The sequence below is a fragment of the Natrix helvetica genome, assembly GCF_964273705.1.
Source record: "Natrix helvetica genome assembly, chromosome: 15".
Taxonomy (NCBI): Eukaryota; Metazoa; Chordata; class Lepidosauria; order Squamata; family Natricidae; genus Natrix; species Natrix helvetica.
Window position 1 is genome coordinate 4,618,769 of NC_138565.1, and position 24,905 is coordinate 4,643,673.

Sequence of the window (24,905 nt, forward strand, 5' to 3'; positions counted from 1 at the left end):
CTGGAAAAAAATAGTATGCAAATTAGTTTTAGCTACGGCTCCTTTCCCTATCTCAGGTCCTCAGAATAACAGAGTTGGAAGGGACCTTGGAGGTCTTCTAGTCCAACCCCTTGCTCAAGCAAGAGACCCTATACCATTTCAAACAAATGGTTATCCAATCTCTTCTTGAAAACTTCCAGTGTTGGAGCATTCCCAACTTCTGGAGGCAAGTTGTTCCACTGATTAATTGTTCTAACTGTCAGGAAATTTCTCCTTAGTTCTAAGTTGCTTCTCTCCTTGATTAGTTTCCATCTGTTGCTTCTTGTCCTGCCTTCAGGTGCTTTGGAGAATAGCTTGACCCTCTCTTTTTTGGGGCAGCCCCTCAAATATTGGAAGTCAGCTAAATTTATATAGGATCCAATGTAGTCCTTTTTCCCCATTAAACTAGACAAACCCAATTCCTGCAACCATCCTCGTAGGTTTCTTTAGCTTCATATTTCCTACACTTTTTCTTAGCGAAGTCATCTACGTACATAAATATCCATCGCCTTATTCCTAACGTGTTTATGTACGTAGATAACCACTTTAAGAAAAACCCTTCTTTGTGCTAATAGTAGGAAGGGGAAAAATCTTGACCTCATTACCAACATCTCCCCCCTTCTTTTGCCTGTCCCTATTTTCCACCGCAGAGGCTCCTCTCTTGCAAGAGTTGAAATATCAACTATGGTGGAACCTTAAATATTATTTTAATCTTGAGCTTTCTGTTATTGCAACTGTTGGGTGTCTAACAGTTTTTGTAAATACTTGGAGGAATGCCAGCTCCTGAAATTCACCAAACCTATGGGGAGATGACATTTGAGTTTGAAGGACTATCTGTTGGGGACTGCCAGCAGCCAGCAGAGCTGGGAGAAGATTCAGACAGTGAGGAGGTTGGGGAGGAAGATGGGCCAGTCCTGGAGTCTGGGGAAGGCTCTGATGAGGGCTCTGTGTCGGAGGCAGAGAGGGGGCCGGGGCAGTTATGCCAGTTATCAGCTACCTTCAGAGTCAGACATCAGTGAGGCAGAAGAACAGCTGGAGCCTGTTCCCAGTGTGCACATGCACAGAGCTGCCAGCCGAAGGGAACAGCTAAAGAACAGGGGTTGACTTGGGAGTAAGGCCACAGGTGGACGATGAATGGCCCCTCCCGGAGGAAATAAAGAGGAGCGAAAGGGGAGTGGAGTTTGCAGGAGTTTGCTTAATTAGTTCGTGACTCTCCGAGACTCCTGGCCAAGTTCTGCATATATCGGCCTGGCAGCTCTCCAAGCCAGAGAAGGTCTGTGACCGTAAATCCTCCCTTGAAAGACTTTGCTGGATGTGAGTGAGCAGAATTCACAGCCAATTAATAAAAGGGGTATTTGTCGGGACAAGGAGTTTGCTTCATGGTCTTGGGACGCCTCAGTCAGAACACCATCTAAAAATTTAGACTTGGGTCAAGAAAATTTGCTGTTCCTCATTTCTCCATTTGTTCCTTCTTTCATTCAATCTTCTAGAAAGTGGTTTGCACAGGAGAACTTAAGTGGTATCCTCGCCCTACATTGGTTCGCTGCATCAAAGGTTGTGAGGTGAGTAAGCCAGTCCGGTACTCTGCGTTTTCTACTTACTACTAGATCTTTCTTGTCTCTCTCTTCCCTCAATTCTGTCAGCTCCATCATTCTCCTTTCACCACCATAATCTATGATGGTGGCTTTGGGGGAGGGTCCCTCCGTACACTTGTTATTCTTTGTTTTGGGCAAGTTCAAACCAAATGTTTTAACAGCAAACAAGTCATTTGGTTCCCTCAATTCCGGTAAGTAGCAAAACGTCACTGAATTTTTCTAAGCTCCCAAAGTAAAGCCAAGATCAAACCTGCTTTGGATGGGGCAAATTTCAGGAAAGTAAATTTGGCTGGGATGTAAAAGAGGGAGGGAGGGAGGGAGGGAGGGAGGGAGGGAGGGAGGGAGGGAGAGAGAGAGAGAGAGAGAGAGAGAGAGAGAGAGAGAGAGAGAGAGAGAGAGAGAGAGAGAGAGACCAGTTCCACCAGTTTTGATTGGAACATTTAGAAGAAACTTTGAAGAGATGGGTGCAAAACTTTCCTCAAGATAAAGAGCATAGACTGATCCCAGCATTGTCTTCTGAAATGGCTAGCTTTTAATATCTATCTATCTATCTATCTATCTATCTATCTATCTATCTATCATCCATCCATCTATCAATCTATCCATCTATCCATTTATCTATCATCTGTCCATCTATCCATCTATCCATCTATCATCTATCCATCTATCCATCTATCCATCTATCCATCTATCATCCATCTATCCATCTATCCATCTATCCATCTATCTATCATCTATCTATCATCAATCCATCTATCGATCTATCCATCTATCATCTATTTATCATCTATCTATCCATCTATCTATAATCTATCTATCATCTATCCATCTATCCATCTATCCATCTATCCATCTATCCATCTATGCATCTATGCATCTATGCATCTATCCTTCTATCCATCTATCCATCATCTATCCATCTATACATCCATCTATCTATCATCTATCCATCTATCCATCTATCCATCTATCCATCTATCATCCATCTATCCATCTATCCATCATCTATCCATCTATCCATCTATCCATCCATCTATCTATCATCTATCCATCTATACATCTATACATCTATCATCCATCTATCCATCTATCCATCATCTATACATCTATACATCCATCCATCTATCATCTATCTATCTATCTATCTATCTATCTATCTATCTATCTATCTATCTATCTATCATCCATCTATCCATCTATCCATCTATCCATCTATCCATCTATCCACCATCTATACATCTATCCATCCATCTATCTATCATCTATCCATCTATCCATCATCTATCCATCTATCCATCTATCCATCTATCCATCTATACATCCATCTATCTATCATCTATCCATCTATCCATCTATCATCCATCTATCCATCATCTATACATCTATACATCTATACATCTATACATCTATACATCCATCTATCTATCATATATCCATCTATCCATCTATTCATCTGTCCATCTATCTATCATCTATCTATCCATCTATCCATCTATCCATCTATCTATCATCTATCCATCTATCCATCTATCCATCTATCCGTCTATCCGTCTATCTATCTATCATCTATCTATCCATCTATCCATCTATCTATCATCTATCTATCCATCTATCCATCTATACATCATCTATCCATCTTTACATCTATACATCTATACATCCATCTATCTTTCATCTATCCATCTATCCATCTATCATCCATCTATCCATCTATCCATCTATCCATCTATCCATCTATCCATCTATCATCCATCTATCCATCATCTATACATCTATACATCTATACATCTATACATCTATACATCCATCTATCTATCATCTATCCATCTATCCATCTATCCATCTATTCATCTGTCCATCTATCTATCATCTATCTATCCATCTATCCATCTATCCATCTATCCATCTATCCATCTATCCATCTATCCATCTATCCATCTATCCATCTATCTATCATCTATCTATCATCTATCCATCTATCCGTCTATCCGTCTATCTATCTATCTATCCATCTATCCATCTATCTATCATCTATCTATCCATCTATACATCTATACATCTATACATCATCTATCTATCCATCTATCCATCTATCCATCTATCTATCATCTATCTATCATCTATCTATCATCTATTCATCTATCCATCCATCTATCCATCTATCCATCTATCCATCTATCCATCTATCCATCATCTATACATCTATACATCCATCTATCTATCATCTATCCATCTATCCATCTATCCATCTATCATCCATCTATCCATCTATACATCTATCCATCTATCCATCATCTATACATCTATACATCTATACATCCATCTATCTATCATCTATCCATCTATCCATCTATCCATCTATCCATCATCTATACATCTATACATCTATACATCCATCTATCTATCATCTATCCATCTATCCATCTATCCATCATCTATACATCTATACATCTATACATCTATACATCCATCTATCTATCATCTATCCATCTATCCATCTATCATCCATCTATCCATCATCTATACATCTATACATCTATACATCCATCTATCTATCATATATCCATATATCCATCTATTCATCTGTCCATCTATCTATCATCTATCTATCCATCTATCCATCTATCCATCTATCCATCTATCTATCATCTATCTATCATCTATCCATCTATCCGTCTATCTATCTATCATCTATCTATCCATCTATCCATCTATCTATCATCTATCTATCCATCTATCCATCTATCCATCTATCTATTATCCATCTATCTATTATCCATCTATCCATCTATCCATCTATACATCATCTATCCATGTTTACATCTATACATCTATACATCCATCTATCTTTCATCTATCCATCTATCCATCTATCATCCATCTATCCATCTATCCATCTATCATCCATCTATCCATCATCTATACATCTATACATCTATACATCTATACATCCATCTATCTATCATCTATCCATCTATCCATCTATCCATCTATTCATCTGTCCATCTATCTATCCATCTATCCATCTATCTATCATCTATCTATCATCTATCCATCTATCCGTCTATCTATCTATCTATCTATCTATCTATCTATCTATCTATCTATCCATCTATCCATCTATCTATCATCTATCTATCCATCTATCCATCTATCCATCTACCTATCATCTATCTATCATCTATCCATCTATCCATCTATCTATCATCTATCCATCTATCCATCTTTCTATCATCTATCATCTATCATCTATCCATCTATCCATCATCTAGCCATCTAGCCATCTATACATCTATACATCCATCTATCTATCATCTATCCATCTATACATCTATACATCTATACATCTATCATCCATCTATCCATCTATTCATGTATCCATCTATCCATCTATCCATCATCTATCTATCCATCTATCCATCTATCCATCTATCCATCTATACATCATCTATCTATCCATCTATCCATCTATCCATCTATCTATCATCTATCTATCATCTATCCATCTATACATCCATCTATCCATCTATCTATTACCCATCTATCCATCTATCCATCATCTATACATCCATCTATCTATCATCTATCCATCTATCCATCTATCCATCTATCTATCATCCATCTATCCATCTATCCATCTATCCATCTATCATCCATCTATCCATCTATCCATCTATCCATCTATCCATCTATCATCCATCTATCCATCTATACATCTATACATCTATACATCTATACATCCATCTATCTATCATCTATCCATCTATCCATCTATCCATCTATTATCCATCTATACATCTATCCATCTATCCATCATCTATCCATCTATACATCTATACATGAATCTATCTATCATGTATCCATCTATCTATCATCTATCTATCCATCTATCCATCTATCCATCTATACATCTATACATCTATACATCTATCTATCATCTATCTATCTATCTATCCATCTATACATCTATACATCTATACATCCATCTATCTATCATCTACCCATCTATCCATCTATCATCCATCTATACATCTATACATCTATACATCTATACATCTATACATCTATACATCTATACATCTATACATCTATCTATCATCTATCCATCTATCCATCTTTCCATCTATCCATCTATCCATCTCTCTATCATCTATCCATCTATCCATCATCTATCCATCTATCCATCTATCTATCTAGCCATCTATCCATCTATCCATCTATCCATTTATCCATCTATCCATCTATCCATCATCTATCCATCCATCTATCTATCTATCTATCATCTATCCATCTTTCCATCTATTCATCTATCCATCTATCCATCTATCCATCTATCCATCATCTATCCATCTATCCATCTATCCATCTATCTATCATCTATCTATCTATCATCTATCTATCCATCTATCCATCTATCCATCTATCTATCCATCTATCCATCTATCTATCATCTATCTATCATCTATCTATCATCTATCCATCTATCCATCTATCCATCTATCCATCTATCCATCTATCTATCATCTAACCATCTATCGATCTAACCATCTATCTATCATCTATCTATCATCTATCCATCTATCCATCTATCCATCTATCCATCTATCCATCTATCCATCTATCCATCTAACCATCCTATCCATCTATTCATCTATCTATCATGTATCTATCATCTATCTATCCATCTATCCATCTATAATCTATCCATCTATCCATCTATCATCCATCTATCCATCTATCCATCTATCCATCATCTATCCATCTATACATCTATACATCTATACATCCATCTATCCATCTATACATCTATACATCTATCTATCTATCTGCAAAAGCCCTCAGGGGTGGGCTTCAAAAATTTTAGCAAGTGGTTCTCTGTCCAGTTGTTGGGTGGGGCATGGCCCTGTTGTGTGTGGCCTAGTCGGCCTCCTGCACTATGGTGGAGGGGAACGTTTTTTCCTCTCCCCTGCCTCCGGAGGGTTTCTTCGAGCCTCCGGGAGGGTGAAAACGGCCTCCCCGGGCTCCGGAGGCTGGAAAGGGGCAAGTTTCTGGTCTTCCCAAACTTCCGGTTGGCTCATTTTTCATCCTACCCGAGCCTCCGTGCGTGCCCCACACTTCCCTGCAACCAAAACGGGCCGCTTGGGGACTCCTGGGAGGGGCGGGAGGGGGCCAGCCAGAAGTGGGATATGGGGGTACTCCGAACTGTGCAGAGTCTTAGCTAGAGGTTCTCCCTAATCCCTGCAGCCCACCGCTGGCAAAAGAGATAGATTTGTTAAAAGGACACTGAACTAGTCTATTAACATTTTGGAATTCAGACTAATTCAAGCTTGTGTGTGTGTATTTGTGTTTGTGTGTATGTGTGTTCCATCTATCTTCTTGTGTAGCTTCAAGTCAAATCTACACATCAGACCAAGGTGCTGTGCCGGCACGAGACATTTAAAGCCAACCCTGTTCTTCTCCTCTCTCTCTCTCTCTCTCTCTCTCTCTCTCTCTCTCTCTCTCTCTCTCTCTTAAAAAAAGTTATTATTATTATCATCATCATCATCATCATAATCTTTTCTCACTTCCGAGCTTCCTGCTTACACTTACATCATGCTTTTTTCACACTTTTCCTCGAGTTAAAAAATAATAATAATTACCCACACGTTTGAGACTGTCCTGAAAGGCTTCTACACGCTCAGAAAAAGTGGAAGGTTGGGGTTTTGTTGTTTTTTTCATTTCATTATTATTATTATTTTTTAACACAGCAGGCAAGGAGGAAGGTATTTGAGGCCTGTGATGAAAAAATTGTCTCACTGCGCCATTAATAGATCGGTGTTTACGTTTGGCACTTAACTCATCTCCACGAAAATAGCTTGCTTGTTTGAGGGATAGATGTGAGCCTGTGTTTGCACACACACACACACACACAAGGAGAGCTCTTGGTTTCATACAATCCCCCCCCCCCCCTCCGTTGCAAGATTTAATCAGGAATCTTTCTCACCCTACCCATCCTTTGGAGAAAGGGTTTTTTTTGGCAGGTGCTCAGTTTAAAGCTGTTAGAAGGAAGGGTAGTTTGGGGAGGGGGGAGGTTTCCCCCCCAGGAGAGGATGAGGTAAGCTTCCTTAAAAATATCAGAGAACGGGAGAGAGACTGAAATATCCCACGGAAAACATAGAAGGCTTAGAAGGGATGTTTGAGGTCCTGTTGAGGGACGTGATGGCTCAGGGGCTAAGACACTGAGCTTGTCGATCAGAAAGGTCGGCAGTTCAGCGGTTCGGATCCCTAGCGCCGCCTAACAGAGTGAGCTCCCGTGACTTGTCCCAGCTTCTGCCGACCTACCAGTTCGAAAGCACGTAAAAATGCAAGTGGAAAAATAGGGACCACCTTTGGTGGGAAGGGAACAGCGTTCTGTGCGCCTTCGGCGTTGAGTCATGCCTGCCACATGACCACCGAGACGTCTTCGGACAGCGCTGGCTCTTCGGCTTTGAAACGGAGATGAGCACCGCCCCCTGGAGTCAGGAACGACTAACACACCTTCTTTCTGGGAGGGAAATCCAGGCCTAAAACCTTGCCAGAGCAGAACGATTCAGTCTCTCCTTTTTAAACACGAAACCCGACTGCTTTTCCAGCCATCGATTCCAGCATCAAATTGCATTTATTACGAAGGGATTTATTCTGGGATCCAAGCCTTCTTGACTCAAGGTCATGGCAGCTAAACTTTCAAGGAGGTTTGCATCCCTCCCGCAATTAAAAGCTCTTGTTGCTGGGTCTGATGAGATTCGCAATCCATCCAGGTTATGGTACTTTCCCAAAAGACAACTGGATTTTCTTGGGGTTCCCCCCCCCCCACTTGAAAACATTTAGTAGCTTCTCGTCCAAGACGCTTCTTCTGTTCACAATAGAAGGAGCTTTTGGATGAGAAGCAAAAAACGTGTCCGAGGGGAAACAAATCAAGAAAATCCCGTTGCCTTTTGGAAAAAGCAAGTTGGCGACAATTCTTGTGGTGGAGTCAAGCTATAGGAGTCTACAAAAGAGAGGCGCAAGGCATTGCGGTGACGTCATCTGAGGTTGAGATGATACAACAATACCTCGGTTTGTTCTGCAAAGCGAGGACAGATGGAAGGTCCAGGAACGAGAGGGAGACAACCACAAAGCTCTTGTCCAAGAGAAGAGCAAGTGAGGCCATGCACGTTGGGGCAACATCATCAGATTCTGGGGTGACATCCCCCCACCATTGGTCCTGCAAAGATGGTAGGGTAACATCAGGAGCACCAGGCAGGCAAAGAGTAGGGTTATGTCCAAGACAGGAGATGCAGAGGTGATAGACACTGACTGTCCCTATCGGTTGACAAATGTCAGCACCCACGCATGCCCTTTGGCTTGAAAACGTGACTCAATAGGACGGCACAGAGTCAGGGTGGGTGGGCTGCCCCGCCCCCCCCAATTTCCACTACTGGTTTGGGTGAACTGGTCCGAACTGGCTGAACGCAACCTCTGAAGAGATGGCATATGTTATGCACTTCAGGATGCATCCATGATCGCAATCAGAGGTGAGTGGCGGGCCAGATCGGTAGTGGAGCTCAGGCCTGGGCGACAGGACCTTAGACAGAGATCTAAATCAAGTGAAAACTGTCAGTATGTGTACGATGAGAATAATGATGTATAATGTTGATAGGATATTATGACTAGAAGGTACTAAAAATGGGGAGTTCCACAACGTTTAAACGCTCAATATATTATAATACAATACAATAGTAGAGTTGGAAGGGACCTTGGAGGTCTTCTAGTCCAACCCCCTGCCCAGGCAGGAAACCCTATACTGTTTCAGACAAATAGCTATCCAAAATCTTCTTAAAGACGTCCAGTGTTGGGGCATTCACAACTTCTGGAGGCAACTTCTGTTCCACTGATTAATTGTTTTAACTGTCAGGAAATTTCTCCTTAGTTCTAAGTTGCTTCTCTCCTTGATTAGTTTCCACCCTTTGCTTCTTGTTCTACCCTCAGGTGCTTTGGAGAATAGTTTGACTCCCTCTTCTTTGGGGCAGCCCCTGAGATATTGGAAGACTGCTATCATGTCTCCCCTAGTCCTTCTTTCTCTTAAGCTAAACATACCCAGTTCCTGCAACCGTTCTTCATAATACTAAACTTAGGGAAATCACGTTAAGATGGAAGTTTATTTTTGTAACTAAAACATAATAAAACGCTTTAAGAGCCGGCTGTTGGGCGCAGCCATTGTGGTTTTTTTAGTGACTGCATGCGCGAAGAACAATTTACACTGAACAGAACGGGCGGGGAGGGGGGGTTGTGAACTGATAGAATGAGTGACAGCAACCCACCCCTGATCACAAGCATAATGTTACCCTGAAGATTACATCACTCCAATCTTTTTTCAGCGCCTAGCGGACAGAAAATTCAGGGTTCCCACAAAAAGGGGGGGGGGAAATGATGTAACAAACTTCGGGGGGTGAAACCATTGGAAAACAGGACGACATCACCGCTTTCTTTCCTTGGTCCACGGCGGGCGCAAAGCCAAGGGAATAGGCTAGAATGTGAGTGAAGTCATGCACAATAGAGACAACATCATTGGAAGATGGCATTGCATTGCCCCTGGCAGAAACCAAAGAGAATAGACTAGGTTTCCCCTAGCTATAAGAGATGACGTAATGCACAAGAAAAGATGCCATCATTCTAATATGGCATTGCATCACCCTGGGAACAGAGCCAAGAGAATAGGCTGGAAACAGGTTTTCCCTATAACAGACGACGTAATGCACAAAAAGATGACATCATTGTAATATGGCATTACAGATTCGGGACCACCAGGCTATCCGTCCTACAAGGGCCCCAAGGAAAGGCAATGGGAAAGCACTTAGATGTCTGCTAGGGACACAGCTGCCTTGAATGGGCCTTTAATGGGACCTCTTGGCCCTGTGCCAGAAGGGGTTTAAAAATGGGACTGGGGGTTTTGGACCACTGGACAGGAAGCCCCTGCTAAGGACAGGAAGCAGCAAGCTACCTGGTCTACTCCTGGGCCCAAGGTAAGGCAATGGGAAAGCACTTAGATGTCTGCTAGGAACACAGCTGCCTTGAATGGGCCTTTAATGGGACTTCTTGGCCCTGTGCCAGAAGGGGTTTAAAAATGGGACTGGGGGTTTTGGACCACTGGACAGGAAGTACCTGCTAATGACAGGAAGTAGCAAGCTACCTGGGCCACCTGTGTATCACTAGATGTCTGCTGGGAACACAGCTGCCTTGAATGGGCCTTCGATGGGACTTCAGCTGCCTTGAATGGACCTTTGAGGACAGAAAGTCCCTGCTAAGATTGTTTAAATACCAAAGAGTTTTGTTTCTGTACTCCAAGTCTCACCATGGGCTTCATAAAAAAAATGAAAACAAGAACCGGTGCAAATTATGATTGCCTTTATTTTACAGAAACACCAGTTAATTAACCTCAAAAGACCGAAATGCACACACTGAGTTACAATACAATAGTAGAGTTGGAAGGGACCTTGGAGGTCTTCTAGTCCAACCCCCTGCCTAGGCAGGAAAGTTCTTAGTTCTTAGAACTAAGAAGTAGAGTTCTTAGAACACATTTCCACATTCATAGTCAGCTAACAATCTGCAGTCTTGTACGCTTTCACACTATGCCTGACAATGATCTAACACAGGTTATTGCGAACCTGGCCACTTTGAAGGCTTGGGAACTTCAACTCCCTGAATTCCCTTTGGCTGGCTGAGGAATTCTGGGAGTTGAAGTCCACAAGTCTTAAAGGAGCTGAGTTTGTTGCTCCTCGATCTTAAAAAAAAAAGCTAAAATAAGGGATTATTGCAAGAAAAAAAAAACAATTACCTTTGAAGGGAAAATAGTTCCATTGCAGAGAACTTTAAAAGAAATGGAGACAAGAGATAATAGCAAAGCTTAACAAAGGAGCAACATATCCACACACAAGTCTATGATTTTTCAATACAATACAGAAGTGGCCAAAATTGTGGAAACCTTTTTGGGAAAAGTGTACAGTATTTTTGAGGATTGATGGCTAATAACACCACTTTTTTGGGGGGGGGGAGTAGTACCATAAAATTATATATCAATGGAAAGATAATTTAATCAAGAACGTAATGCAGTAACTTTTATGAAGGATTTGCTATTAGAATAGCAGTTACAAAGGAGGAAAGTGAAACACGTAGAAAAAAAACAAGCTATGCAAAAATGATCACCATAGGGAAAAAACAAACAGATATATAAAAATGATCACCATGTCAGTTAAAACTTAATTGGGTAAACTTTAGCATAAAGTAAGGCCTTACATGGAGTGAGCCAAGTCTTTTCGTTCTGCAGCTGTTATAATGGGAAACCAGGATTGAACTATTGCTTCTAGTAACTAGGTTTTATGCTGGCTATATTTGGCTGTGCCTTTTCATAGAATACAAACAATTGAACAAACTTTGTTGCATGACATTCTTGGTTAAATTCTCTTTCCATGGCTATATAATTTGATGGCACTACTCCAAATAAAGTGTTGTTGTTAGCCATCAAACCTCCAAAATACACTTATCCCAAATAGGTTTCCACAATTTTGCAATAACTCATCAATAATAACCTGTAAAATTTATTAGGTGCTCTTCCTTTCATGGAGTAACTGGGTGGCTGGACCTGGAACAGGTCTGGATTTTCCACAAAAAAACATTTAATTTCTCTCGCTTATCATTCTCCAGAGTCCTCATGGTGGTGGCCAATTCCTAATGTTCAATAATGAGCAAGTTGACATTGTCCTCATCTCTTTTTTTCTTCTTCTTCTTCTTCTTCTTTTCCAGCCTTTTGGGGGTGACAACTATTGTGATCCGATCAACAACCGAGCCTTTTGCAACTACGACGACGGAGATTGCTGCGTCTCGACAGTGAAGACCAAAAAGGTAAGATGGCTTTCTCGGCCGTTGTGTAATATGTCCAAGATGGTTCATCTCCTTTGGATTTCTCCTTTCCATTGCAACGACTGTTTTCCCCTTTGCGATCAAAACAAACTGGAGACTCTGCTAACAGGAGGACTTTCACGCCGTCTTAATGTCCTTTGAGTAGATTCTCCTGTAGTAACCTGAGAGGAAAAAAAAGAAACAAGTTATAGAGATTCTGAAGGAGGAAGGCAAGCAAGCTTCATTTTTTTTTAACTTGAACGCCTTAGATTTGCTCCAATGAAGAGAAGGACTAGGGGGAGACATGATAGCAGTCTTCCAATATCTCAGGGGCTGCCCCAAAGAAGAGGGAGTCAAGCTATTCTCCAAAGCACCTGAAGGCAGGACAAGAAGCAATGGGTGGAAATTAATCAAGGAGAGAAGCAACCTAGAACAAAGAGAGAAATTTCCTGACAGCTAGAACTCATCAGTGGGACAACTTGCCTCCAGAAGTTGTGAATGCTCCAACACTGGAGGCTTTTAGGAAGATGTTGGACAACCCTTTGTCTGAAGTGGTGTAGGATTTCCTGCCTGAGCAGGGGGTTGGACTAGAAGACCTCCAAGGTCCCTTCCAACTTGCTTATTCTGTCATATTCTGTTTCTTTTAATCTCCTGGAAGTATAATGGATCTATTTTATCAGTCAACCAGCAGAAGGGGAAATGAAGTTTATATTGGATTCCCTCGCTTGTGTTTCACCCTCCTTCTGCGATGAGGCCCACCTGTCTTTGAATTCCCATTCTTCCCTTATCTTATAAAGATGCTAGCCTCCTTCCCCCTTTGGAATTTTAAAAGCCTCGCTGAGGTTTATGAAGGGCCCAACATTTGGGAATAAATTAACAAAAACCGGCTGGCCCAGCACGGCAGAGGAATACATTTTTGTGACAGAGTGAGGGGAGAAAAGAGATAATCTATATCAAATACCCCCAAGTTTGGGGGTTTTTTGTTTTGCATTTCAAAGAGAAGCCAACTCCCCCTTGGCCTGGTGAGCTCATTCTTAAGAATTCAGCTGCTGTAATGTTTTAAAGCCACAGGGCAGCATTTTAAAAATAATCGTAATGATTCTGCAGCAGTGAAAAGGTAATCTGCTGGATTCGGGTTTGATTGAGACTCTGGGAAGTGTGCAGAGGTTATTTCAATCAATCAATCAATCAGAATAGAGCTGGAAGGGACCTTGGAGGTCTTCTAGTCCAACCCCCTGCTGAAGCGGGAGACCCGATACCATTACAGATAGGTGGTTGTCCAATCTCTTCTAAAAAAACCCCAGGGTGCACCCACAACCTCTGGTGGCAAGCAGTTCCACTGTCCTCACCGTTAGGAAGTTTCTCCTCCTTCATTCCACGTTGCTTCTCTCCTTGATGAGTTTCTATCCATTGATTCTTGTTCTCTCTTCCGGTGCTTTGGAGAATAAGTTGACCCCTCTTTTCTTTGTGGCAGCTCCCCTTAAATACTGGAAGACTGCTATCGTGTTCCCCCCCAGTCCTTCTTTTCTCTAGACTAGCCAAACCCAAATCCTGCAACTGTTCCTCATCTATCTTGGTCTCCAGGCCCTCAATCTTTTATTTTTATTTCATTTATTTCGTCAAGTATGAATTAGACAGCAGATACAAGTGTAGACATGATTGTGAATACATAAAATGAATACGAATACAAGGGAATATTAGGACAGGGACCGTGGGGGCGGAAGGTACGCTGGTGCCCCTTAAAGATCTCTTAGGAATGGGGTGAGGTCAACGGTAGACAGTCTAAGGTTAAAATTTTGTGGGTTTGTGGAAGAAACCACAATATCAGGTAATGCATTCCAGGCATTGGCCAGTCTGTTGCCAAAGCCGTCTTTTCTGCAATCGAGTTTGGAGTGCTTGACCTTAATTTTGTATCTGTTATGATACAATATCTCCGTTGCTCTTCTTTGCACTTTCACCAAAGTCTTCAACATCTTTTTGTAATGTGGTAAACAAAGCTGGATGCAGTACGCCAGGTGTGGCCTAACGAAAGCTTTAGAAAGCGCTACTAATACTTCGGGGGGCGCGGTGGGTCAGTGGCTAAGACGCCGAGCTTGGGAGTTTGGCGGTTCGAATCCCTAGCGCCGCGTTACAGAGTGAGCTCCCGTGACTCGTCCCAGCTTCTGCCAACCTAGCAGCTCGAAAGCACGTTTAAAAATGCAAGTAGAAAAACAGGGACCACCTTTGGTGGGAAGGGAACAGCGTTCTGTGCGCCTTTGGGGGCGTTGAGTCATGCCGGCCACATGACCACGGAGATGTCTTCGGACAGCACTGGCTCTTCGGCTTTGAAACGGAGATGAGCACCGCCTCCTAGAGTCGGGAACGATTAGCACATCTGTGTGAGGGGAACCTTGACCTTAACTTACTAATACTTCACCTGGTTTGTAAGAAGCAATTCAAGAGGTCAAAGCATGTGCAAGAGATTTATAAATCCGGTGAAAGAAAACTTACAATGTTTGTTAAAAAAGACCCAAAGTTAGAACATTCTTTCCCTGAATATCTTACTCCTTTCAAGTCAGAAAACCATCCCCTAACTCATGAAGGCAGAGCTATGCATTACCGCAGAGCTAAGCAATTTCTCAGGCAAGAACAGGTGAGGTGAGGACAGGGCCAAAATTAGATTTTGTGTCATTTGTGGGGCATAGATGTGTGGAATTAAATATAGCTTATAGCATGACTGTCCTTTGTGAAATCAATACTTCCTTTCTCCAGTTTCTATTGCCGTCCTCATCTCAGTCAATGACCCTGGGGGCTTACGGTTCAGAAAATGCATTACAATTAAAACTACTTAAAATAAACCCCCATTTTCAAACAATAAAGGTTCCCTTTGCACATACGTGCTAGTCGTTTCTGACTCTAGGGGGCGCTGCTCATCTCCGTTTCAAAGCTGAAGAGCCAGCGCTGTCTGAAGACGTCTCCGTGGTCATGTGGCCGGCATGACTCAATGCCAAAGGTGCACGGAACGCTGTTTCCTTCCCACCAAAGGTGGTTCCTATTTTTCTACTTGCATTTTTTTACGTGCTTTCGAACTGCTAGGTTGGCAGAAGCTGGGACAAGTCACGGGAGCTCACTCCGTTACGCGGCACTAGGGATTCAAACCGCCGAACTGTTGAACCTTTCTGATCGACAATCTCAGCAGAATGAGAAAAGAAGAAGAAGAGAAGGAAGAAGAGGAAGAGGAAACGGGAGAAGAAGGAGGAGGAGGAGGAGGAGGAGGAGGAGGAGGAGGAGGAGGAGGAGGAGGAGGAGGAGGAGGAGGAAGAAGAAGAAGCTTTTCGTAGGAAAAACACACACACAAGAAAGTCCAGTTCCCTTGGGGGCAAAATCCATCTGGGGGGGGGGGGGACTTTGATGGACCTGTGCACCCCGGAAAGCTTTTGCTACAAGCCTCCCTCGCGTGGCAATAAATCTGAAATTCCCTGCAGTTCACAAAGAAACAGGTCATCCTGCTTTTGGGAGGCCAGATCCAGTGGTCAACGCATTGAGTTTCCACCAAGATGCAGGGTGGAAGAGAAACTGTCCCATCCATCCTTTCTTTTGCGTAACTTGGGTGTCATAAAGCAGGTAGAGGCATGCTACAGGGAGCGTCCAGGGTGGTGAAAGTCTATCTATAAATACCTTGTCTATTTCCAGAAGCCCCCGTGGGTGTCATCGCGGGAGAAGCTGTCATTAGGGATAGACGGAGTGTTGCAAAGGCTGAAATGAAAAAAAAAAGGGGGGGGGAATAGGTTGTGGCACCGGCCAGCAAGGGAGGGGAATTCAACCATTAATGCTGGCAGCGCAGATGGGGAAAGACACGGGGGACTTCGTTCCTCCCCTCCCGCATCGCCGGCTCGGTCCCTCCCCTTTCCTGATGCAATCCTTCGAAACTGGCTTCCTTACTTCAGCAAGACCAACTTACTTATAAACCTGGCGGGGTTATTATAATAACGTGCTTGGTATGGTGCAGTGGAGGGATTCACTTAGGTTTATCCCTGGTTTGCAACCGTGCATGCGTGCGCACCTTCCAGGCATGTGCTTTGCATGTGCGTGGCGTCGAAAACGAGCCTACATAGCAGGGGGAAAAATGCTTTAAAAGGCTTTTAAAAAAATAGCTTCCGACGACTGCGCGGCTCAGATGTGAGCTGCACGATCCTTGGAAGCTATTTTTTTTTTTACTACCAGTTCACAGAACCAAGGACAATCGTGCCCCCCGCCCCAGCCCTCCAAGGTCAACCATAACCCTGATGAAATTGAGTTTGGTGTAGTGTCTCCTCCTCGAGCAGGGGGTTGGACTAGAAGACCTCCAAGATCCCTTCTGACTCTTTTTATTCCTTCTCTTACAGGTCATCCCGTTCCCCATGTCTTGCGACCTGCAGGGAGAATGTGCTTGCTTAGACCCCAACGCTGAAGAGCACAAGCCACAAGACCACCGTGGCTTCAACTTTGCCTAACCCTGAGCGCGAAGGCACAGCAGACACACACAGAGAGAAAGAAAGACAGAGACACACACACACAGAGAGAGAGCTTCCCCGCCAACGGCAGGCAAGGAGACGCGCCATTCCACCTCTCGTTTTATCAGTATCATTATTATTTTTTAAAAAAACAAGCTGCTCAGAACTGTCCCCTTGGTGTCATTTCTGCACTAGGGGCATTTATAGACTGCAACCGGTTCTGCCTTCCGTTTCCTTTGCCCGAGGAGACCCGGAAAACTCTGGCGGAGGGGAAACGGCGTCGAGCCGGGTTATTTGTATTAATTGTATCTTAACTAGCGAGAACAAGCAAGACCGCCAAAAAAATATAAAGAGGACATTCCAGGGCGGGTCATCATCGGGGTGGGGTGGGTTTAGGGGGGTGAGGGAAGAAGAAAGCATGTGTTACTCAATACCGCCTCCATCTCGTAGGAAGCGTGTTACGGTTTTTCGTTAGATTCGGTTTTGGTTATGTCTTCGGAGTCAAGTTTTGGTTTTCTGCATTTCTGGATTGTGGCGAGAAACATAGATCAATGTTTCGCCTAATATTTATAGAGAGAAAACTATTGGAGGGAGGAAAGAGGGACAGAAAAGAGAGAGGGAGGGAGGGAGGGAGGGAGAGAGAGAGAGAGAGAGATGGTATGTTTAGATAAGAGACGGGAGCTCAACCTTTGTGCCCCCAGCAAATGTTGACAACCCTCAAGCCGTTTCTTCCAGAGAAAACAGGACCTCTTTGACCAAGCCAAGTGTCGCTTGGTCCCCTCCCTATGTCTAGAAGGCATGGTCACCACCAGAGAGCAAGGAGAGAGGCCTTCTCAACACCTTGCCAGCTCTCGTGGAAGGCCACCCCTGTGGTCCGAGGGGTTGCCGAGCGCCAAGAGGGCAAAAGCTGCTACATGCTCCCGTCGCTGCCAGAGAACCAGAGAAAGACTACAGAGGACCGAGAAGATCAACCATTTATATCTCCATTCCGCCATGCTGCTAATACTGCTGCTGCTAGATTCTCAGTCAACCAAAATCCCCTTCCCATTTCAGGAACAGGGTGACCTTTAACCTTCCAAACAACCGGACAGTCTGCCTTAAAATTGCTTTTATCAAACTGCCTGCCTTTCCAAATCCTCCTTGCCTATCCGTCTCCCCCTCTGTATGTGTCTGTGTCACACTGGGGAAGAAACGGGGGAATCGCCCAACCTGAAGGGCTTCCCTTCGCCAGAACAAAAGCTCCAGTAGACAACAGGGACAAGGGACGCTCCCCCAATCTATTCGTACTTGGGTGACAGACAGTTCTTCCTCGCCATGTCTCATGTGTTGGGATCAGGCCTATCCAGCCTTGGTGACTTTAAGACTTCAGGAACTTCAACTCCCAGAATTCCCGAGCTAGTGTGGAATGATGGGAGTTGAAGTCCACGAGCCTTAAAAGTTGGCAAACTCCTGCTCAGCGACAAGGCAGGTCCTCCTAGCTTCTTTCCCGGCCCATGTTTCATCTGTTGGGATCAGGGTTATCCAACCTTGGCGATTTTTTAAGAGGTAGGGACTTCAACTCCCAGAATTCCCCGAATCAGCAAGGAATGCTGGGAGTTGAAGTCTGCAAGTCTTAAAAGCCACTAGGTTTAGACAGCCCTGGTTTAATTCCTGTTTTCTCTTCAGCCTTCAAAATAACACTTTAAAAAGAAAAAGGTAGCTGAGGCAACACTGTAAGTCAGTGAGGAAGAACTGTTCAGGCTAAAAACAGCCCAAAGAACAGCCCAAAAACAGCGTGAAAACAGCCTGAAAAACAGCCCAAAAATGGCCCAGAAAATGGCTTTAAAATAGCTTTAAAATAGCCTGAAAACTGCTGGGAAAACACCGTTTTTGGGCTGTTTTGGGCCATTTTTTGGCCCATTCTCAGGCCGTTTTCCACCTCTCCTGCGCCCATGAAGACCAGCTGACTGGTGGAAACCAGCTAGCAACAGGGCACGTGCCCACAGAGAGGGCACTGCATGCCCCCCCATGGCACGGGTGCCATAGGTTCACCATCATGGGTATAAGTGATTGAGGGAGGGAGGGACAGGGAGGGAGGGACAGGACCATGCCTTAAGGGGAAATGAGGACTTCCAGCCAACTTTGCAGCTGAAGGAATCCCATATATCAGTATTAATTTTTTTTTCTTGGAAAATCCTATTTTGCAAAAACAAAACAAAACCCCAAGGAGGGTTGAATTTGCAGTCTAACCTCTCCCATTTTGTCCTCTTTGGGGTCAGCCTCGGGGACTGCCGAGTCCTCATTCTCCGGCCTCGCCTGTTGGATCAGCCGGAAGGCCCCTCTCCTTCAACCTGGGTCTCCTCCTCCTACGAGGAATCTGGGAAGCATCTCCATTTCTCCTCGGCTGTGGCCAAAAACACGGGAGCCAACCCTTCCTTCCCGTGGCCCATGGACCAGGAGGCACAAGTTAAGCATATTGTCGCTTGGGGGTGTGTGTGTTAGCTTGTGGTTTTTACGCAGAATGGCTCCATCGCTACGGTCTGGATGCCATTCGGGTGAGAACAAACCACAACCTCGGGGCACTCCAGATGGCAGAGAAAGTTGGCTTCCCCCCCAGAGCATTTAATCCCTGGGAGGAGAAAGAGAGAATGAGCGCGAGTTGAGTTTGGGGGAAAGAGTTAGTCTCTTTGGAAAGCCTTCAAGTTGAGCTGACATTTGCAAGTTTGGGGTTTGAGATACTCTGCGAAGGTTGCCAACGTCAAATCCCAGAGATCTTTCCATCCCAGGCCTTCACAATAACCTTGTTTGAGCCCCCTGTCCTCAGCTCTTCCTGGCTGCCGGCATATTGCCCGGGGATGGATGGAACTTGGGAGGCCAATTAGCAACTGGTTGAACTGGTTGAGTGGGTCCTAAAGGTTCAAGAGGAAACTGGACTCTCTCTGGGTTTTTTTCCCCCCTCGAAGACGTTTTCGCTTCTCATCCAAGAGAGCTTCTTTGATTGTGAACCGAAGAAGCTTCTTGGATGAGAAGCAAAATGTTTTCGTCCTCAAGGGGAAAGTGCAAATTCAGGTTGGGGGATTGCCTTTTTCCTCCTCCTCCTCCTCCTCCTCCTCCTCCTCCTCCTCCTCCTCCTCCTCCTCCTCTCCACAAACCCCACTCCCTTCTAGCACTGATGACATTACCTCGTTGGGTCATGAAACATCTGCATTCTGCAAGCAAGGAACCAAGCTCAAAGAGCACCAAGGACCCCCCCCCCCCAGTCATCCTCCTCTTCCTCCTCCTCCTCCTCCTCCTCTCCACAAACTCCCTTCTAGCACTGATGACATTACCTCGTTGGGTCATGAAACAGCTGAAAGAAAAGACCCAAGCTCAGAGAGCACCAAGGACCCTACAGTCATCCTCATTCTCCTCCTCCTCCTCCTCCATCTTGGAGGGTCCTTTGGAAGCAGGCTTCAGCTACCTCTGTCATGGTGTCCTTCGGTTGCAACTGTAGGTTCGATTTCGTTTTTTACCTGTGTTTCATTTTTGTTTGGAAGGAAGAGAGAAGACGGAGGGGAGAAGGTGGGGAATGTCAGGGTTTTTTTTTTTTTTTAAAAAAAAATCTTGGCCTGCAAATTGCTGCAACTGATTTGAGGAACATCTGAAGGGGAGGGGAAAAAAAAATATCCCTCCACATTTTTCCAGACAGTGGTCTGGTGTTGGGCCAAGACGTGACGAGGGATGAGAAATATCAGAGCTGGTGTTTGTGTTTGAAACGAAACATCCATTTCATGCCAGTCGAAAGAAAGGATGGGAAAACCTGAATTCCTCCAGATGTTGCTGGCCTACAACGACCAACATTCCTTCTCACTGAACCATGGCTGCTCAAGGTTGTAGGTCATCTCCAACTGGCCAGGCTCTTCAGGTCCCCGAGTAGCTAAATACTTCTATTTAACAGAAGTATTTGGACAGGTCAACAGAAGGGACTTCTGAACGCTGCGTGGGTCAACGTTTTATGGCCTCCAAAGAGCAGCGCTCTCTAAAATAACACAAGATTTACAATGTGTTGGAAGCTGTGCGTTGCACACACCCAGGGAGGTTATGGAAGCAAGCCTGAGAAGCTGCTGAAGATCCAACCCATGGTTGAACTTCTTTCGTTCCTTCCTTCCATTGTTGGTTAGATAGCAAGAATTACCTTCCTGAGCAACTGGCGTCCCATGACTTGTGAATATGGGTGGAAGAGATGAAATATTTTGAAATATTTGCATGTGCGTACATTCTCCTCACTTTCCTCCCCTATGTTTGTTATACATATGTTTATCAGTATTTCACAGACTTGCCTAACTGCAGAGGTATTTTTTTTAAAAAAAGAGAGGTCTACAAAGCATAACTAAGATCACCCCGTTGTAATTGTTACCCCGAGATAGTGTCAACCTTCATTATCATTGGGCAGTATCTCCTTCACATGATCAAGGATGAGAAGTGAAGCGCAAGCCATTTAGTGGACCGGTGGTCTACCCAAAGAAGTCACCTAGAAAGCTCTCATCCAGCCCTGTGGTTGGAAATCAGTATCTGGAGATGAGCAAAAGTTGTAGAGAACCAATTCAAAGAGACCATGAGTCTTGTTGAGGTCCTCCTCAAAGACCTCTTGATCATGAAAAGCATCTTGATTTTCAACCATGGGAATTCAGCCACTGAATTGTGGCTGAAGAATTCTTGTTTTCAACCATGGGAGAACTCATGGTTTTCAACTAACCATGGGAATTCAGCCCACTGAACTGCGGCTGAAGAACATGAGTCAGCTTTGGGGTAGACCACAGAGAGGTTAAGTCTGGGCCAAACTCATGCCAGGAAGTGATAAAGTACGAGAAGACCCACTTGGTTGAGGCTTTCAGGGCCCCTATGGACCTATGACCATTTTCTGAAGACAGGACTAGAGTGCCATGGCCAACAATACACCATGACCGGCTACATCAAAGCACCAAAAGGTGCTGATGAGATATATTATTTTCTCTCCATCCTTTTCTCACCAAAAGCACTTGTGGCAGGAAAGGACGAGGTGTCGTTTCCTGTCCCATGTACCCATGGATACAAAGAGACATCGGTCAACTTTCTTGGGACGCCAAATGAGAGATGTTTCCTGACCATCCTTCCATCAGAAGGTCATGTTAGGTCTCCAGCCAGGCTAGTTGGCCGGACGGTGTGGGTTTTCCCCCCCCATCCTGTCTTCTTGCCCAGTTGAATCTTTTCAGGGCGGTCTCTGGAATTTGAGGGAGGTGGGTTCAAAAAGAGATGATTTCCGTCCCCTCCCCAGAAATTAGGAGGTGAGTGAGGAGAAATAGGACACCATTTGTCCTGAAATGTCCTAACAGCAATTACAGAGGGAGAGTGACTTTTAGAACACACACACACAAGGGGAACACACAAAGAGAGCAGGGGGACCTCATATTTTCTACCCGTTGGTTGCTAACATCGAGAGAAATGATACCCGCGCCAACAGAAGCCTCTCTACTGGCGAAATATATATCTACCTATCTGTATAGTAACTCGTACTACCAAGCATTCCTTGATATGGACATTACCCTGTCGATAGAGGAGAATATTTGTAGCTCAGGGTTGAAAGGAGGAATCCCGGGGAGGGGTCTCTGGGCTCGGGGGTTTGCTCACAGACATTCCATTGACCCAACTAGGCGACATCATCAGTGCTAGAAGCGAGTGGGGTTAGCAGGGAGGAGGAGGACTGCGGGATGCTCGGTGTTGTCTGACCTTGGCGGTTTTCTTGCAGACATTTCATGGCTGAACTAGGTAATGTCATCAGTGCTAGAAGGGAGTGGGGTTTGCAGAGATGATGTTACTTATTGGAGTCATGAAGTGTCTGCAAGAAAACCACCAAGCTCAGTTGTCGTCTTCTTTCTTCTTCTTCTTCTTCTTCTTCTTCTTCTTCTTCTTCTTCTTCTTCTTCTTCTTCTTCTTCTTCTTCTTCTTCCTCTTCCTCTTCCTCTTCCTCTTCTTCTTCTTCTTCTTCTTCTCCTTCTTTTTCTTTCTCCTTTTCATCTATCTCCTCTAACTCCTTCTTCTTTTCTTCCTCATCTATCTCTCCTCCTCTTCTCCTTCTCCCTCTCTCTTTCTCCTTTTCATCTATCTCTTCTCCCTCCTTCTTCTTTTCCTCCTCATCTATCTCTCCTCCTCCTCTTCCCCTTCTTCTCCTTCTCCCTCTCTTCCTTCTTTTACTCTTTCTCCTTTTCATCTATCTCCTCTCCCTCCTTCTTTTCCTCCTCCTTCCTGAAAATCCTACTCCCTTCTAGTGCTGATGACATTACCTAGTTGGGTTATGAGACGTCTGCAAGAAAACCACCCAGTGCAGAGAGCACCAAGGCCTCTTGTATCATATTTTTTAAAATTCCTGTTAATACTTAAGATGGTTACTGTTGGGCTTTTCAGTTACACCACGCTCCATGCCAGCATCATCCAATGCGCAACCAACCTCCCATAACTGCAAATGTTTTCATAAGATTTTTACTGGTCTACTGTATAAACAAAAAAGGAAGAGAAAGGGACAAGAGAAAGGAAAAAGGAGATAGGCGAAATGAGAAAAGAAAACACAGTTTAAATCTTACATCTGTACCTCACGCCTGTAAGTTTGCTGCTCCGGTTTTTTGGGGGGTTCACTCCCCCTTTAAAAAAAATGAAAAGAAATTGTTTTGTTGCTGCATTCATTTGTTTTTAACAGATCTAATTTAAATCTTCAAGCAATATATAAAGATGTAAATAGTAAAAAGAAAAAAAAAGCTTATTTATTAAGATGGTCATTTTTAAAAATTATATTTACACGACGATTCATCTAATTTATTATTATAATTATTGTTATTGTTTTAGTACAGATTCCAGGGCGGGGCAGGGAGGTTTGATTCCCCAAGTCTTCTGTTTTCTGTTCAAGTTTGTCTTTTCTAATTTTCTAATCTGGTATTTTTTAAATAAGTTCCTCCCTTCCCACTCCCTTCCCACCTTTTTTTTAAGAAAAAAAAGCAACTGGCTATTATTATTATTTTTGATTTATTAAAAAAAATACTGTCGATATACATGGAAACTATTTTTTCCCCATTGTCTCTTCCTGTATGTTAAAATTCTATATTATATAAATATAATACCTTGTATGCACCGATACCCAAAAGCGTGATTTTTGTATATTAACGTCTACGCGTCATTCAACTCACCTTGATGGATTTTTTTCCCCCGGAGACAACAATGACTCCAACACAATGATATACATGTGCATTAAAAGAAAAATATCTGAACTGGACATTCATTCTTTATTATTATTATTATTAATACAATGTGTCTGCATCTTTGGTTTATTTTGGCTCCTTGCAATGAGTTGGACAGGGGCAACTAAAGGGCTAGGATGTCACCCATGGGCTACAGAATGCCCAGATCTGATATAGGATTTCCTGCTTGAGCAAGGGGTCAGACTAGAAGACCTCGAAAGTCCCTTCCAACCCTATCAATAGTAGTAACTGGGAGAGGGATCTTGGAGTCCTCTACTAATTTGCCTTGCATAAGAAGGAACTTTGAACCACATATGAAAAAAGTAACACACACACACACAAATGTCTTAACTTACCAAGACACAACCTTATTAGTGTCATTTCCATTGGCGGAGGGGGAAATATTTTTGGCAAGATGGACAGAGACAAAAATATTCAAAGGGAATGGAAAGGAAACACCTATCTGTTGGAAATGCAACCAGCAACACAGAACATACTACCATATGTGGTGGACGTGCACATCAGCGAAAAAATATTGGGGGAAAAATAAATAAAAGATTGGCTGGAGGAGATCACCACACACCAAATTGAACTAAAAGCGGAACGATTTCTGTTAGGAATTATAAAAGGAAATTATGAAAAAAAATAGTAGATACTTAATTCTACACATAAGCACGGCGTCGAGAATTACATTGGCACGGAAC

General features: G+C 43.5%; 1 protein-coding gene and 1 long non-coding RNA gene across 2 annotated transcripts in view; both read left to right on the forward strand.

The window, feature by feature from the left end:
* The window catches only part of PAPPA (pappalysin 1), a 130,637-nt gene extending 113,313 nt beyond the window's left edge, over positions 1–17,324 (forward strand). The window contains exons 20-22 of the mRNA XM_081967202.1: positions 1,509–1,580; positions 12,411–12,509; positions 16,871–17,324. Of these exons, the coding sequence (XP_081823328.1) occupies positions 1,509–1,580; positions 12,411–12,509; positions 16,871–16,978 (279 nt within the window). The 3' untranslated portion in view covers positions 16,979–17,324. The remainder of the gene's footprint in view (positions 1–1,508; positions 1,581–12,410; positions 12,510–16,870) is intronic.
* Positions 17,325–19,080: 1,756 nt separating this feature from the next.
* On the forward strand, positions 19,081–24,236 carry LOC309399487. Its single transcript, XR_014176532.1, has 2 exons — positions 19,081–22,541; positions 22,576–24,236. It is a non-coding gene; the product is annotated as an uncharacterized lncRNA (long non-coding RNA).
* The last annotated feature ends 669 nt before the right edge of the window (positions 24,237–24,905 follow it).